The sequence below is a fragment of the Rhinoderma darwinii genome, chromosome 12, assembly GCF_050947455.1.
Source record: "Rhinoderma darwinii isolate aRhiDar2 chromosome 12, aRhiDar2.hap1, whole genome shotgun sequence".
Classification (NCBI taxonomy): domain Eukaryota; kingdom Metazoa; phylum Chordata; class Amphibia; order Anura; family Rhinodermatidae; genus Rhinoderma; species Rhinoderma darwinii.
Genome location: NC_134698.1, coordinates 34,514,076 through 34,529,708, shown reverse-complemented (window position 1 = coordinate 34,529,708; position 15,633 = coordinate 34,514,076). Strand labels below are relative to the sequence as shown.

Here is a 15,633-nt window from a genome sequence, read left to right as displayed (position 1 = left end):
GATTTTGCATTAGAGTCCGTGAGTTTCAAATTATGACATGAGATTGTCCTATAAGTAGAGGAGCAGCAGGGAACTTCACTTTCCTATGGCTTCCATGCTTTTGTATCTGATTTATTTTCTTTGAACTTTCCTACTATCAGGAGATAATAAAGGACAGGGAAATCCCACCACCCCTCAGCTGAGAGCCATGCAGATAAGTTTATTCTCACCTTGCTTTGGAAAGTCCAGTACACATAATAACCTTTTTGGTCAACACGTAGAATAACTGGAGATGCTGTAGATGTTTCCTGCAAGAAAAGAATGGATGTTTTTTTTTACAACTCTCAGATTATTTTAATTTAAGCATACCCTATTGGATGTGGCTTTGCCCCTCTTTTGCTATATTTTTCTCTTTCGACTTCAATTGGAAAAATCGGAGCATTGTAAACAACAATCATGGTTTTTACATGTGGTGCAATTATACGGGTTTCAACAAAAACAGTTATAAAAACATTTTCCTACAACTATTTCTATAAAGAATATGCTAAACATTATCTGTCAGTTTCTGTGGTACAGTATTGTTAAAGGGTAACTAAACATTCAAACTTCTAACATGTCATAGTGACATGTCAGAAGTTTGGATTTGTGCGGGTCTGAGCACTGAGACCCCCAACAATTGCTAAAACGAAGCGTCAGAAGCGCTCGTGTGAGCACTCAGACGCTTTGTTTCTGTTTGGCTTTTTGTGGAAATCAATGTATCGGAGTACAGACTTAATAGAAAGTCTATAATCCCGCACTGCGATACATCGGCTTTCCGGAAAAAGCTGAACAGAAGTGAAGCGGCTCAGGGCTCACACGAGCCTTTCGTTTTAGCTATTGGTGGGGGTCTCAGTGATCGGACGCCCACCAATCAAAACTTCTGACATGCCTTTATGGCATGTCACAAGTTTGTTGGACGTTTAGTTACCCTTTAAGGCTTCCTACCTCACCTTTACCACAACATGTGCAAGTAACTTAGGTTTGATTTGAATGTCCTCCTTTTAACACAATGTTTATAAATCCAGCATTCTGTGCTGATTCCTTTCTTTTAAATTCTGGCTACATACAGCCACCAATAAGAGGAGCTTTGGAGATTATTGCATATGATTTATGCATTGAATAGAATAATAAAACAGTATGCGGTAAGCTCCTAAGCTCCCCCTAGTGGTGGCAGCAAGAATTTTATCATTTAACTTTATGGCTATGTAGGGGATTTGGAAGAGAACAATTAAGCCCTGACGACTATAAAGATACGTTAAGAAACTGATCAACATTGAATTTTGGACCTAGGAAGAGAAAACAAGTGCTTGAAGGTGGGCATTTGCTTTAAGCTAGTCATTGTGTTTTTCAAAAGGGACAACAATAAATAGCAGCCATTATGGCTGCTATAGACAGTGCTGCCATAAACACTAAGACTCAATATGCTGCAACATTTGTGCTGCACTTTTCCCTGGGCATCCTGAACTGTTATATGCATTTTCTAGTCATTAGCAATTTTTTAAGACTTTAAAGTGACACTAACGCTTAAACAACTTATGCTGATCTAATAATATACCTGATATAGACCAACTGTTTAGTTTGCCTAGTGTTAAAATTTTGTTGTTTTATCCATGCAAATACTGTGTGAAGTTTCTGCCACTAGGTATCTCCCTTCCTGTAATCTGCTGTCTACCACTTGTTGTCAAGCAATGTCTGTCCCTGGTTGAAGAGCAGAATTGATGGGCTGCATAATGTGGGGGTAAGTCACTTCACTGCCTGTCCATAGAAGTCTAAAAAGAGAGTAGGGGGAAGCAGGATGATGAAGCAGAGAGATTGAGTCACACAGGCACGCTGCATACAAGTCTATTAAGATATAATGAGTGAGCAGGAGGATGAAGCAGGAGCAGAGTGAGAAACACACAGACATGCTGGTAAGATTTCTATGTCCCCCCAGTGATGGATTCTCAGCTACACTTGTCTGTGTGTGTGTGTGTGTGTGTGTGTGTGTGTGTGCGTGCGTGCGTGCGTGCGTGCGTGTGTCTGTGTGAAAATGATTAAAACATACCCATTACAAATTTCAGTCTAATATAGTTTGGCCCATGATTGCGTTAACAATGTGATAGATAGAGAGAGAAGAGCAGGATTCTCTTCTTCTATGTGTGCTGTGTATAGAAGACACAATAGCAGTTAGGCTCCGCCCACTAGCTCAGAGACAACTAAGAATTAGCAATAGAGCCTGCAGAGGAGAAAACTTCTAAATAACACAGAATACAAGCAGGGCCGGCCTTAGGTTGGATGGCGCCCTGTGTGGGACTCTCTATTGTTGCCCTCCACAAACCAAAAATTAACCACGTATATAGAAACGCACATACTGGAACATAGAGCTGGTCAATTCATCTAAAAATAATCTGAATGGAAATTCAGCACAATTAATCGACGTCATCGTGCGAATTTCGGTTTTATCAATTATTTTCTTCCGGTTTAAACTGTATCTGCATCTTCAGGACACAGATACTGTTGAATCCAATGGTAGAGCAGGCGGCCCAAAGGAACGGGGTTAGGTGAGTATGTATATTATTGTTTTTTACCAGGCACTTCTGGGGGCAGCTTTGGGTGCATTATACAGTGAGGGGGAAGCTATGGGGGACAATATACTGTGTGGGGGCAGATATGGGGGCATTATACTGTGAGGAAGTCAGTTATGGGGTATTATACTATGTAGAGGCACCTTTGGGGGCATTATACTGTGTGGAGGACAGTTATGGGGTGCATTATACTGTGTGGTGGGCAGTTATGGGGGAGCATTACATTGTGTGGTGGGCAGTTATGGGGGCATTATACTGTGTGCGGTGCAATTTTGGGGGGCATTATGTTGTGTGGAGGACAGTTATGGTGGACATTATACTGTGTGGAGGCAGCTAAGGGGGCATTATACTCTGTGGGGATATCTATAGGATATTATACTCTGTGGGAGCATTATACGGTGTGCAGGGCCACTATAGGGGCATTATACTGTGTGGAGGCAACTATAGTGACATTATGTGTTTTGGGCAGCTAAGGGGCATTATACTGTGGGGAGCACTATGGGGGCATTATACTGTGTGGAGGCAGTGTCAGGGGGTATATTATATGCAATACTATTCATCAGGCTCGGGATAAATATTAATTTAATGGCGTAGCATGCAAATAGGGGGCGTAACATCCAAAAATTAGTGTGGCCTACATAATCGTTCAATAATCGTAATCGATGTTACATGTTCACTTAATCGTGATTTTTATTTAGGTCATAATTGCCCAGCCCTACTGGAACATATATACTACACATAACTATTTAGACAAACAAGCAAAAAATAAATAAATAAATAAATAAATATATATATATATATACATACATACATAGGAACATTTACAAATACATAAAAGGCACAAATATACAAGCATAAAGACACAGACCCATATGTACCCACACAGGCAAATATATACACAGTACAGATAATGTTGTAGATTTCACATGCAGTCCTATGTAACACCACAGATAACACAGTGATAACTCTGAGTACAGATAATGTAGTAGATGTTACCTGCAGTCCTATGTAACGCCACAAATAACGCAGTGATAACTCTCTGAGTACAGATAATGTAGTATATGTTACTTACAGTCTATGTAACACCACAGATAACACAGTGATAACTCTGAGTACAGATAATGTAGTAGATGTTACACTCTGATAACTATACCTACAGGCTCATATACACACTCACAAGGAACATATATATATATACATATATATATATATATATATATATATATATATATATATATATATATATATATATATATATATCCAAAAGAGAGAACGTGAAGCAGCACTCAAAAAAAGTGAATTTATTATTCACTTTATTTGAGTGCTGCTTCACGTTCTCTTTTTTGGATATCTAACACATAAGGAGAGGTCACTCCTTTATTTTTGAAGCTTTGCACCAGCCTAGTCAGGCATTTGTTCACAGTGCTGCTCCAATCCTCTGCTTTTTGCCTAGATTGCCATATATGAAAATTTGGTGTTTCCCTTAAGAGGCAGCAGGGTATATAGGGGGAAGCAGAGTATATAGGGGTCAGCAGGGGAAGCAGAGTATAAAAGGGACAGCATAGTATATAAGCGGCAGCAGAGTATATAGGGGGCAGCAGGGTATATAGGTGGCAGCATGGTATATAGGGGCAGCAGAGTATATAAGGAGCAGCAGAGTATATAAGGGGCAGCAGAGTATATAAAAAGAAGCAGAGTATATAAGAGGCAGCAGGGTATATAGGGGAAGCAGGGTTTATAGTGGCAGCAGAGTATATAGGGGCAGCAGGGTATATAAGGGGCAACATAATATATAGGGTTGACAGGGTATATAGGGGGCAGCAGAGTATATAGGGGCAGCAGAGTATATATGGACAGCATAGTATATAGAGGCAGCAGAGTATATATGGACAGCATAGTATATAGGGGCAGCAGAGTGTATAAGGGGCAGCACAGATATCTTCATTTTATCTGTTCTTTAATATTGAACACACACTTACAAAGAGACATAAACACACACACACACACACACACACACACACACACACACACACACACACACACATACATATACACATACTGTAACATATACACCTACAAACGCACTTATATACACACAGAGACACACGTGGACACTTACCATCTCTCCTTGCTGACAGGGTCACAGGCTTCTTGCAGGAAGGACTGTGGGCGGAGCTTCCTCCTCTTCTATTCCTCCGTGGCCCTTATTTACTCTGTGTGTGTGTAACTAAGAGCAGAAGACAGAGCAGAGGCAGAGCCCAGTGGTGCCCCCTACATGCTAGGAGGGTGCAGCGCCCTGTGCACTCACACAGTTCGCACACCCCTAAGGTCGGCCCTAAATACAAGTCATATGATGTTCAGAAATAGTATTATGATGGCTGATTCTGAAAACTCATCTGAAAAGTTAGGTACGCTTTAATTCCTTCATAGTTCCATGTAGATTCCGTACTGGTCTACCTTGGTTGCCAGTACAGGTCCTTTGGGTACCCCCTGCACTACGGCCTTTGGATATGGTTGATTAAATTCAGCCTCAGTCCACTGTTGCTATTGGGTGAAGGGCTATTCCCAGGGAACGAGAGTGAACCGATCACCTCTCGGCCTATTGCTTGACAGCCTTGCGTCACACTGGTGTTGGTTCTGCATCTAGGTACATTCAAGGGCGAATGTCCTGAAGCTGCACCTGGCTTATCTCCCTCATGAAAAATCATATTGACAGATTTTTTGACATAGATGATATAGAGAGCAGATCCTTTGTTGGATTATTGTTTAGTTGGTTGTAATTTGGCTCTGTTGAAATATTTGTTTAGAGTATAAGGAGTGTATACAGATACAAAGTGGATACATAGTGTGGGAGTTTCCCTAACAGCCAATAGCCATAGAGTATTGTCAGAGAAAATAAAAACTGAGAGAGAAGGGTCTGAGTCCCCTCTATCATAGCAGGGCTATAGGCAACAGTCACGGCAAACAAGGATTTGGCTGATCACCCGATCAGAGTAGAGGACGTCTGCATGCTCTCCTATCCCCACAGGAGGAGATGAATATGAGGAATGGCACATCAGTGAACGATCATCTGTTAAAATAATGTAAACTTTCTAGGGGATGGGGTATACCAAAGAAAATTGTAAATCTAGAATGAAAGCCAAATGAGAAATCAGATTGGTGTAGATGGATTGTAGAGTATTTTAGGGCTCATTCACATGAACGTGACTCTCGTCCGTGTGATGGGCGTTAAAACAATGGCCATCACAAGGCACATGCATTTCAATGGGGCTGTTCACACGACCGTTGTTTCAATGGAGCATGTGATCGCTCTGTTGAAAAACAGAACGTGTCCTATTTTATTGAGTGTCACGCATCCCTCCATAGACTGTAGTCTGTGGGGGATCCGTCTCATTGCGGATCATCTATAATCTTGGATGGGATCCCTGTTGTAGGAATGTATTCCTCAGTGATAGCAAGTGATTATAGATGATCAGATCTACAGAGCAACAAGAATTCCATGGAGCAATCTTCTGGAGTACAAAAAGAAGGAAGACAACAGCAGGGTGACCCTAGTGGTCATATATAACCCCAAATTAACATCTTGAGAAAAATTGCTGCTGATCTCCAACCTATATTTAACAATTTAACAAAGACAATAAACTGAGGGAAATATTCCCAGATTTACTTCTCCTTGCATACAAACAGCCACCAAGCCTAAGGAATCTCCTGGTCAGAAGTCCCTCTCATCACCATCAGAGACTGGCACTTTTCCTTGCAACAGTAGAAAATGCAAGACCTGTACCAACATCTTATCATCAAACACCATCCACACACCTTACACGCAACAGAACTATAAAATCACTGGCACATTCTCCTGTACATGCTCCAATGTAGTGTACATGATCCTGTGTACAAGGTGCATCAATAAAGGAATCTACATTGGAGAAACAAAACAAAAACTACCCTTCACAGACATACAATAAAACAGGAGCTGGATACACCGTGGGAAAACACTTCTCTGGACCAGAACACAGTTTGGCAGATTTAAAGCTCCTAATACTGAAGGGTCATTTTAAGAACGACAGAGAAAGAAAATTTTGGGAATTCTAGCTTATGATGACGACATTCGAGTCATTGACACAAAGCCTCATTCTAACAACTGGATTTACGAGCCATTAAATTCCATGTTTTGTATTTTGTGTCAGTATACACTGCACAGTGTGATATTCACTTTTGTTTTTTTCGTTTGCCTTGTAATAATCTGCAGATGCTCTGCAGAATACTCAGTTATTTCTCTTTGGCAGTAAAACAGTTTATACAAGTAACAAGTCGGGAGGGCACGCAAGGTCAGAGGGAGGGATTCTCCCTTGCTGATTACACTCTATAAGTCATGATCTTTGTTCTATGTGTCTTATAAATATGATAATAAATTGGAGTCTTTCTTTTTGAGAACATGCTCTCAGAGTGATTTGACTCACGAGCTCGTAAATACCTTCTAATTTGGAACCTACAGAAATCAAGGCGTAGTGGTACTGTTGCGACCACAGAAATTGGCGCCCGAACAGGGACTGGCAGCTGCACCTTGGTGCTCCCTTGACTCTCCAATTTCTCTGCAGTGACTAGCCAGGAACGTGCAGACCATCGCTGCAGCATAAGTTAAGAAGCCTTTATTCTTACAACTTTGCTCTGCACCTTCTCTGTCCTACACTGTGAGTTCGGGGATGAGTGGGAGACATAAGGTAAGAGGGACTTAAATGCTGGCCGGTCCATGAATCCTTGTTCCCTCAGGAAAAGTGCCTGATTTCTGTAACGGTTGTGTGAATGTGTTTTAGGTAAAGAATGAGTTTTGATCATGCCTCACTCATGCTCGGATTGGTGTTTTTGATTGCCATTTTTGGATTTTTGTTACTATATTGGATTAGTCTGGGTGTGGGTGAGTGTCAAAGACCCCGGTCCACATTTTAAAGCTCTGGCCAGAGTAGTGTGTGGGTGACTGTAGAAAATAGATAGTAAGTGAGTATCTATCAGCACCGGACAGAGTGATGCTGGGAAAAGTACGTGTTTGGGTGACTGTAGCTATCAGTCTCTTCCCAGTAGACAAGGTGATACTGGGAAAAAAGTGGGTGACTGTAGCTATCAGTTTGCCATCCTCCAGTAGACAGAGTGATGCTGGGACACGTAGCGTGACCAAGATGGGGAATTTAGTGACACTGACACCCCAGAAGAAGAAACCCGGAGTTTCTCCGGTGGATATAGTAAAACAAAGAGAAGGGAGAGATGCAGTAAAAAACCTGAGGAAATTTATGAAAGGGGAGAGGTATGTAGAACCCAAAGAGGATGGTTGAAAGATAAAAAGTTTACAGAGCAAGAGAATGCCTGGGAAAAATTGTCCAAGGAAGTACAGAGAAGAGGGGCAAGGCAAATTGAACGTGGAGGAAAGTTATATTATGAATGTTATGATGGTAAGAGATGGGGATGATGATAGGAACAGAGAAAGGAATTAGGAACTAGAAGAGAAAAAGGAATTTATCCTTTATGGAAGGGTTAAAGAACCCCATAAAGAAGCTGTAGGAGTAGCCCGCCCTGAATGGGTGGCGCAGGGATTAGAACAAAGTTAGAAACAACAGAGAAAGAAAAATCTTGCAGCGGGAGCGGCACCCTACTACCCCCAGAATCAGAATCAAGGGGGACAGGGCAGGGGACCCCGAAAACAGATAATTTGTTACAATTGTGATAAGCATGGACATATTTCCAGAAATTGTAAAGCCCCAAGGAGACCTAAAGACCCCAATTGGCAGCCACGAGCTCAGTCACAAGAAGGAGCTCAAGAACAACCTCCTCTGCAGCACTCGGGCAGGCATCGCCCTAATGAGGAGGATTATAGGTATCAATCATGAGAAATTGGTAATCCAGAAGCTGGCACAATAGCTTCAATCCTGCCCATGAAATTAGGACCCGTCTTGTTAGTATCTCTATCCATAGAAGGGCAGAGGCCAATTCCTTTTCTCATTGATACTGGAGCAGCCACAACAGTAGTAAGTGCCAGTCAAATACCCACTCAGTTTATCTCTGGTGAAAAACAACCATGTGTGGTGGTAGAGGGGAAAGTAGTCCAGAACACCCTCACAATGCCAGTTGTCCTCTCGTTTGGTCCTCACAAATCTGTAGTCACTCGCATTGTTACTAGTGAAACCACCCCTGTAAATTTATTAGGAGCAGACTTGTTACAGAGTATAGAATATCTGGAAGATGGGACAGTACAGCTGACAGGACACTGGGGAGAGGAAGAATTAGGTCTTATTGCTTCATGTGATCTTAACCCTTGGGATGAACGTCCGTCTTCCCAAGTGTTATGTCTGTCCCCATCAGAAGTGGAGACACTCCTTAGAGTGATACCAGTCAGCTTATGGGCAGCTGGTCCTACGGATGTAGCAGTTCTTCCAGTCCCACCAGTGACTGTAAGTCTCAAAACTGGCCACCCACTCCCACAGAAGAAACAATACCCTTTGAGCATGGCTCAGTCAGAAGCCATTTCTGCTAGTGTTCAGGATTTTCTGCAGACAGGAATCCTCACTGAAATAGTGTCCCCATGTAATACCCCATTGTACCCAGTCAAAAAGAAGACGGATAAGGGGGCACCAACCAAATATCGTATAGTACATGATCTTAGAGCTGTCAATACTGCTACTGTATACCCCGATTGTGCCAAATCCCCAGACCTTGTTGGCCCAAATTCCTCACAATGCCACACATTTTACTATAATTGATTTGGCAAATGCTTTATTTTCTGTGCCATTACATCCTGACTGTTGGTACTTGTTTTCCTTCACTCATTTCGGCAAACAGTACGCATGGAAGGTGCTCCCCCAAGGCGCCCAGAAGTCCCCCAGCATGTATACGGCTGCAATGGGCCTAGTTCTTGAAGATTGGGATCCCGACCCCGATGTGGTCTTTCAATATGTAGATGATCTTTTATTATGTTGCCCCAGTCAGGATCAGTGTATCCAAACATCCCTGTCATTACTGCAGTTTTTGGCGACAAAAGGCTGCAAGGTTTCACAAGCGAAACTTCAGTTTTGTTGTACCACAGTGATATTTTTGGGACACTGTGTGTCACAAAGAATTAGACACCTAACACCTGAAAGGGTGCAAGTAGTTTCAAGAATACCCCCACCAGAAACTTTTAGTGCCCTACATACCATTTTAGGGCTAGTATCATATTGTCGACCCTGGGCTTCGGCTCTTATGCAACCACTATATGATTGCCTTAAAGCTGAACCTTTTTCTCTCACAGGAGAGGCACTGGATAATTTTTATTCTTTTAATTTAGCCATACAAACAACCCCCGTTTTAGGAACTCCAGATTATGGCAAAACCTTCAGGCTTTATTGCACTGAATTACTAGGACATGCCAGCGCTGTCCTTACACAGACACATGGTCAACAACATCATCCTGTTGCCAACTACGTTGTCAGACTCGAAGCAGTAGCCAGAGGGGCCCCATCTTGTGTCAGGGCAATAGTAGCAGTGCAGGCAGTCCTGAACAAGGCAGAAGATCTTGTACTCAACCACCCTGTGACTGTTTATGCCCCCCATGATATTTAAACACTACTCACTGTAGCGTCCATGGCCGCGGGCCGTCGGGTTTACTCACTTACGCAGTCATGGATCTGTGAGCGCTGGCCTCCGTCTCCCCTCCTAGAAGATGCCAGCCCTCACTTCCGCTCCGTTCGGCTGGGTCCCGTAGGGTGCTGCCACGATTTCCTGGTCTATAAGAAGGCCACTGGCCTTCTAATACTTGCCTGAGCGTTGTTAGTCTTTCCCAGTCTGTCTCGCAATGGTCCCTTAGTGTCTCCCGTTCCAGCTGTTACCCGGGCCCTGTTACCGTTCCTGTATTCCGTATTCTTCCTGTGCCTACCAGCGTCAAGTGCCATCTGCCACGTCAAGTGCCATCTGCCACGCCAAGTGTCATCTGCCACGCCCAGTGTCATATGCCACGTCAAGTGTCATCTGCCACGTCAAGTGCCATCTGCCACGTCAAGTGCCATCTGCCACACCAAGTGTCATTTGCTTCATCGGATACTGCCCACCATGTCTGGTGCCACCTGCCGCACCTGCCTCCATCCGTGCTGAAGCCACAGTCACCGCCCGGACTATTTCAGGTACCCAAGCATTACTGTCTGCCATTTACTTCCGCATAGACTATGACCTAGTCAGCTGCCTCCCCGCTACGGCGGAGCGGGCTAGTGGGTCCACATACCCTGTGTTTGTGACACTCACACAGGTCCAGCCGAAACACCTGTCTACGGCTCGACATCTGAGATTACAATGTGCTTTGCTTCTTCCTGAGCAGGTGACTCTCCAGAGATGTACCACCCTGAATCCAGCTACCTTACTGCCTCTGGAGAAAGGGGGAGAAGATACAGGTATTTGGTCTAAATGTCTTCCTTCCATGGAAGATCATGATTGAATGGCCCTTATGGCCCAGGAGACTGTGGGCTTTTCACATGTCAAGGATTCACCATTAGATAACCCTGACTTTATTTTCTTTGTGGATGGTTCAAGGTACTTAGAGGATGGTAATTTCCATACAGGTTATGCAGTAGTAGATACACAAGTAGTACACAAAGCCGAGGCACTACCATCACACATGTCAGCACAGAAAGCGGAGTTGAAAGCTCTCGTAGAAGGCTGTAGGTTAGCAAAAGATAAGACAGCTAACATATATACGGACTCAAGGTATGCTTTGGGAAAACCGGCCATCAAAAAATGGGACATGCCCTATTTTCGGCCGGGTGCCCGGCCGCCCGGCCCCCATAGAAGTCTATGGGGCCGGCTAATACACGGCCATCACCTAAATGTGTCCCGGGTGATGGCCGGGTCTATCGTCGCTCGCGCTCTCTCTCTCCTCCTCCTCCTCACAGTGCAGAGTGCATGTGAGGAGGAGGAGGAGGGTCTTTTTTGGCTCCCTGTAGGAGTCGGAATCCCCAATCGCCGGCCGGGGATTGGGGATTCCGCTACAGGAGAAGTGCGTGACTGCACTGTCCATATATGGACACAGCGAAGTCACTCACTTCTGCAGCGGAATCCCCGACTCTATGGCCGGGGATTCCGCTACAGGAGAAGTGCGTGACTGCACTGTCCATATATGGACACAGTGACGTCACTCACTTCTGAAGCGGAATTCCCGACCTGTGGCAGGGAATTCCTCTTCAGGAGAAGTCAGTAACTACACTGTCCATATATGGACATTGAAGTCAGTGACTTCTCCTGGAAGGGGGGGGGGATGGGTGCAACCTACAGGGGGCTGTGTGGCATCACCTACAGGGGACTTGGTGGCATCACCTACAGGGGACATTGTGGCATCACCTACAGGGGGCAGGGTGGTATCGCCTACAGGGGGCAGGGTGGCATCGCCTACAGGGGGCAGGGTGGCATCGCCTGCAGGGGGCAGGGTGGCATCGCCTGCAGGGGGCTGTGTGGCATCGCCTGCAGGGGGCTGTGTGGCATCGCCTGCAGGGGGCAGGGTGGCATCGCCTACAGGGGGCAGGGTGGCATCGCCTACAGGGGGCAGTGTGGCATCGCCTACAGGGGGCTTGGTGGCATCACCTACAGGGGGCTTGGTGGCATCACCTACAGGGGGCTTGGTGGCATCACCTACAGGGGAATTGGTGGCATCACCTACAGGGGACTGGGTGGCATCACCTACAGGGGGCTGGGTGGCATTACCTACAGGGGACAGGGTAGCATTCCTACAGGGGGCTGGGTGGCATCACCTACAGGGGGCAGGGTGGCATCGCCTACAGGGGGCAGGGTGGCATCGCCTGCAGGGGGCTGGGTGGCATTATCTACAAAGGGCTGTGTGTGGCAACAAATTTAAATGAAATTCATCCGATTTTAAAACGGACAGGGAAAAAAACGGAGGCAAATCGGGTCCAAATCGGTTGGTAAAAACGGCAACTCGGCCCGTAACAGAATCGGAACGGATGCAAACCGGATGCAAACCGGCCGGGAAAATCGGCCAAAAACGGCCGATTTTCCCGGCCGACACTCGGACCCTGTCGTGTGAATGAGGCCTTACAAGTTCTACAGAAACAAGCCAGCCCAGAGGAACAGCGGACATGGCAGGAAAGAGGTGCCATCCAAGGGGAGATGGGTTATGGACTTTGAAAGACAGGCTCTGCCTACCCAGAACGTTACATCCTATGATGGCCCAGGTAATTCACGGTAAGGCCGGATTCACACGAGCGTGTTTGTTTTGCGTGCGCAAAAAACACAGCGTTTTGCCATCCCTAAAAGCTCCGTGAGTCATCACCATATGATGCGTGGCTGCGTGATTTTCGCGCAGAAGCTATCATTATGACACTCTGTTTTTATGTTTGTAAACAGAAAAGCACGTGGTGCTTATCTGTTTTCATTCATAGTTTTGACTACTGTAGCGCGCATCACGCGCACCACACGGAAGTGCGTCCGTGTGCCGTGCGCGGTTTTCTCGCCCCCATTGATTTCAATGGGTGTGTGATGCGCGAAACACGGACAAATATAGGACATGTCGTGAGTTTTACGCAGCAGACATACGCTGCGTGAAAATCACTGACAGTCTGAACGGCCCCATTGACTAACATAGGTCCGTGGGACGCGCGTGTAAATCATACGCGTAGCACAGACGTATTATACATTCGTCTGAATAAGCCCTAAGACACATCAGTTAAAAACAGCCATGAGCGAGTTGGTAAATAGACATTGGTTCGCCCATGGTTTCAGCTTGATGGCCTAAAAATACACCCAGGGATGTATGATATGCGCTCACAATAATGTTGGAAGACCTGTAAAAGTACCTCAGAAACAGACCCCAAGACCTTTGTATCCTTTTCAGAGACTACAGATCAATTACATCCAATTACCAAAGGTGGGAATTTATGAATACATACTTGTGTGCATTGATTTGTTTTCAGGTTGGCCAGAAGCTTTCTCAGTGGCCAAAGCGACTGCAATATCCACTGCCAAGAAAATAATGGCTGAAGTGGTGTGCCGGTATGGAGTACCCGAGGTAATTGAGAGTAACAGAGGCTCTCACTTTACAGGAGAGGTAATGACTCAGATCATAACAGCTTTAGGAATAGATCAAGCCTTCCATACACCATACCATCCACAAAGTAGTGGGAAGGTCCAGAGGTTAAATGGGACTCTAAAATTTAAAATACAAAAGGCAATGGTGGAAACCGGGAAACCATGGACCGAGTGTTTACCATTAGCCCTCTTTTCGGTGAGATATACACCCAACAAAAGGACAGGGTTGAGTCCCTATGAAGTTTTATTTAGCTCGGTTCCTAGGCTAGGATGTTATTTTCCACAGTTGCACCAAATGCAGTATGGTAGGTTACCCGATTACGTACAAGCTTTACATGGGCACCTCACTAAAATACATTCTCTAGTTTTCTCTTCCATTCCAGATCCAGACAATTGTGAAGGCTCTCATAAGCTTCAGCCTAGAGAGTGGGTTGTGATGAAGAGATCTTGACCCCAGATACGATGGTCCTTTCAAGGCATTGCTAACCACAATCACTTCAGTGAAACTTGAAGGAAACCCCAACTGGATTCACGCCAGCCACTGTAAAAAGGTTCTACATCCTGAGGAGAAGGACACGGAAGAACTCTAAAATGATTAAATTGTTTATTTACTTACAAGTACAATGTTTTCAATATAACGCGTTCAAGATCTGATTGCCCCTGGTACATTGGGAGAAGAGACAGACAAGGAGTTGTCTTTGTCAAAATAGACCCTGCATGTTAATATGACTTGTTGTGATTTCACCTATAGACAAACGATAGCACAGTTGAAAGTCACTTCAGCATTGAAATTTTCTGAACTAACACAGGTGTGTCTGAATCACTCCATACCAAGTCCCATATTATTGAATGGGACCATACAAATATTTATGTGCACCCATATTTACACCAACAACTAACAACGTCAGCTAACAGACGTGGGGTATGTATGTAATCAACAATCTTCTTTGTATGAACCCTGTTTAATGGAACACATAGACAACATATATGCATTTACAGTAATACCTAGTGAATATCTACATGTATATGTCGAAATCAGTCCACAGCATATATGTATAATAACTAACACACCAGAAACTCTAACACCCTTCAGTAAAACTGGTGCCTTTTCAGGATGCATGTATAATATTACACACATACAGTGGAACAACCAAACCATTGTGTTTCTTCCTAATCTAGAAGAAACTATTAGTATAGTATGGGTACCAGAACCTTTACCCTACCAAAATCTTACTTTACCCCTGAATAAACTTAGGGAAATATTACAAGGGTCTGACCAGGTGGGGAAAATGATGACAGCGCACAGTGTGACTTTACAAACTGTGAAATTGGCAGCCACTATTACTGGAGGCCATTTAACACATTTGTCATCACAACTTCAGGATGTCACTACACACCATTGGTATGACATCTTTACAGGGTTCTCACCCACGGCCTCAAAGATATTAAGTTACCAGTTTCAACCGCTTAAATGTTTAATGATTTTGTTTGTGATACTAACATGTTTTAATTGTTATGCTTTTTGTAAAATAAGGACAGCTTTTGGTAGATGACCTCTATCCTATAATGAAAGGTTGTTGTGAGATATTAGGTCACCGATCTATGTTGAATCAGGTGAAGAAAACCACTTCCGTAAGCCCTGTCTTCGCTGAAGGAAGTAGCCAAAGTTCCATTCATGGGTAATTCAGTAACCTAATTTATCACAAAAGGTGGGATTTGTGAAGGAATAATTTGAAAATGCCATGTTTTGTATTTTGTGTCAGTATACACTGCACAGTGTGATATTCATTTTTGTTTTTTTAGTTTGCTTTGTAATAATCTGCAGATTCTCTACAGAATGCTCAGTTATTTCTCTTTGGCAGTAAAACAGTTTATACAAGTAAGGCCTCATTTACACGAGCGTGTGCGTGCGCAAAAGGCACTTGACAGCTCCGTGTGTCATCCGTGTATGATGCGCGGCTGCGTGATTTTCGCGCAGCCGCCATCATAGAGATGAGGC

The 15,633-nt window shown here is 44.3% G+C and overlaps 1 protein-coding gene across 1 annotated transcript in view; it reads right to left on the bottom strand.

Annotated features, from left to right (window-relative positions):
* Window positions 1-7,418, bottom strand: part of PLCB2 (phospholipase C beta 2) — a 207,257-nt gene extending 199,839 nt beyond the window's left edge. Inside the window, exons 1-2 of the mRNA XM_075843498.1 lie at window positions 7,242-7,418; window positions 210-287 (exon numbers count right to left, since the gene is read on the bottom strand). Coding sequence (XP_075699613.1) covers window positions 210-287; window positions 7,242-7,418 — 255 coding nt within the window. The remainder of the gene's footprint in view (window positions 1-209; window positions 288-7,241) is intronic.
* Between the last annotated feature and the right edge of the window lie 8,215 nt (window positions 7,419-15,633).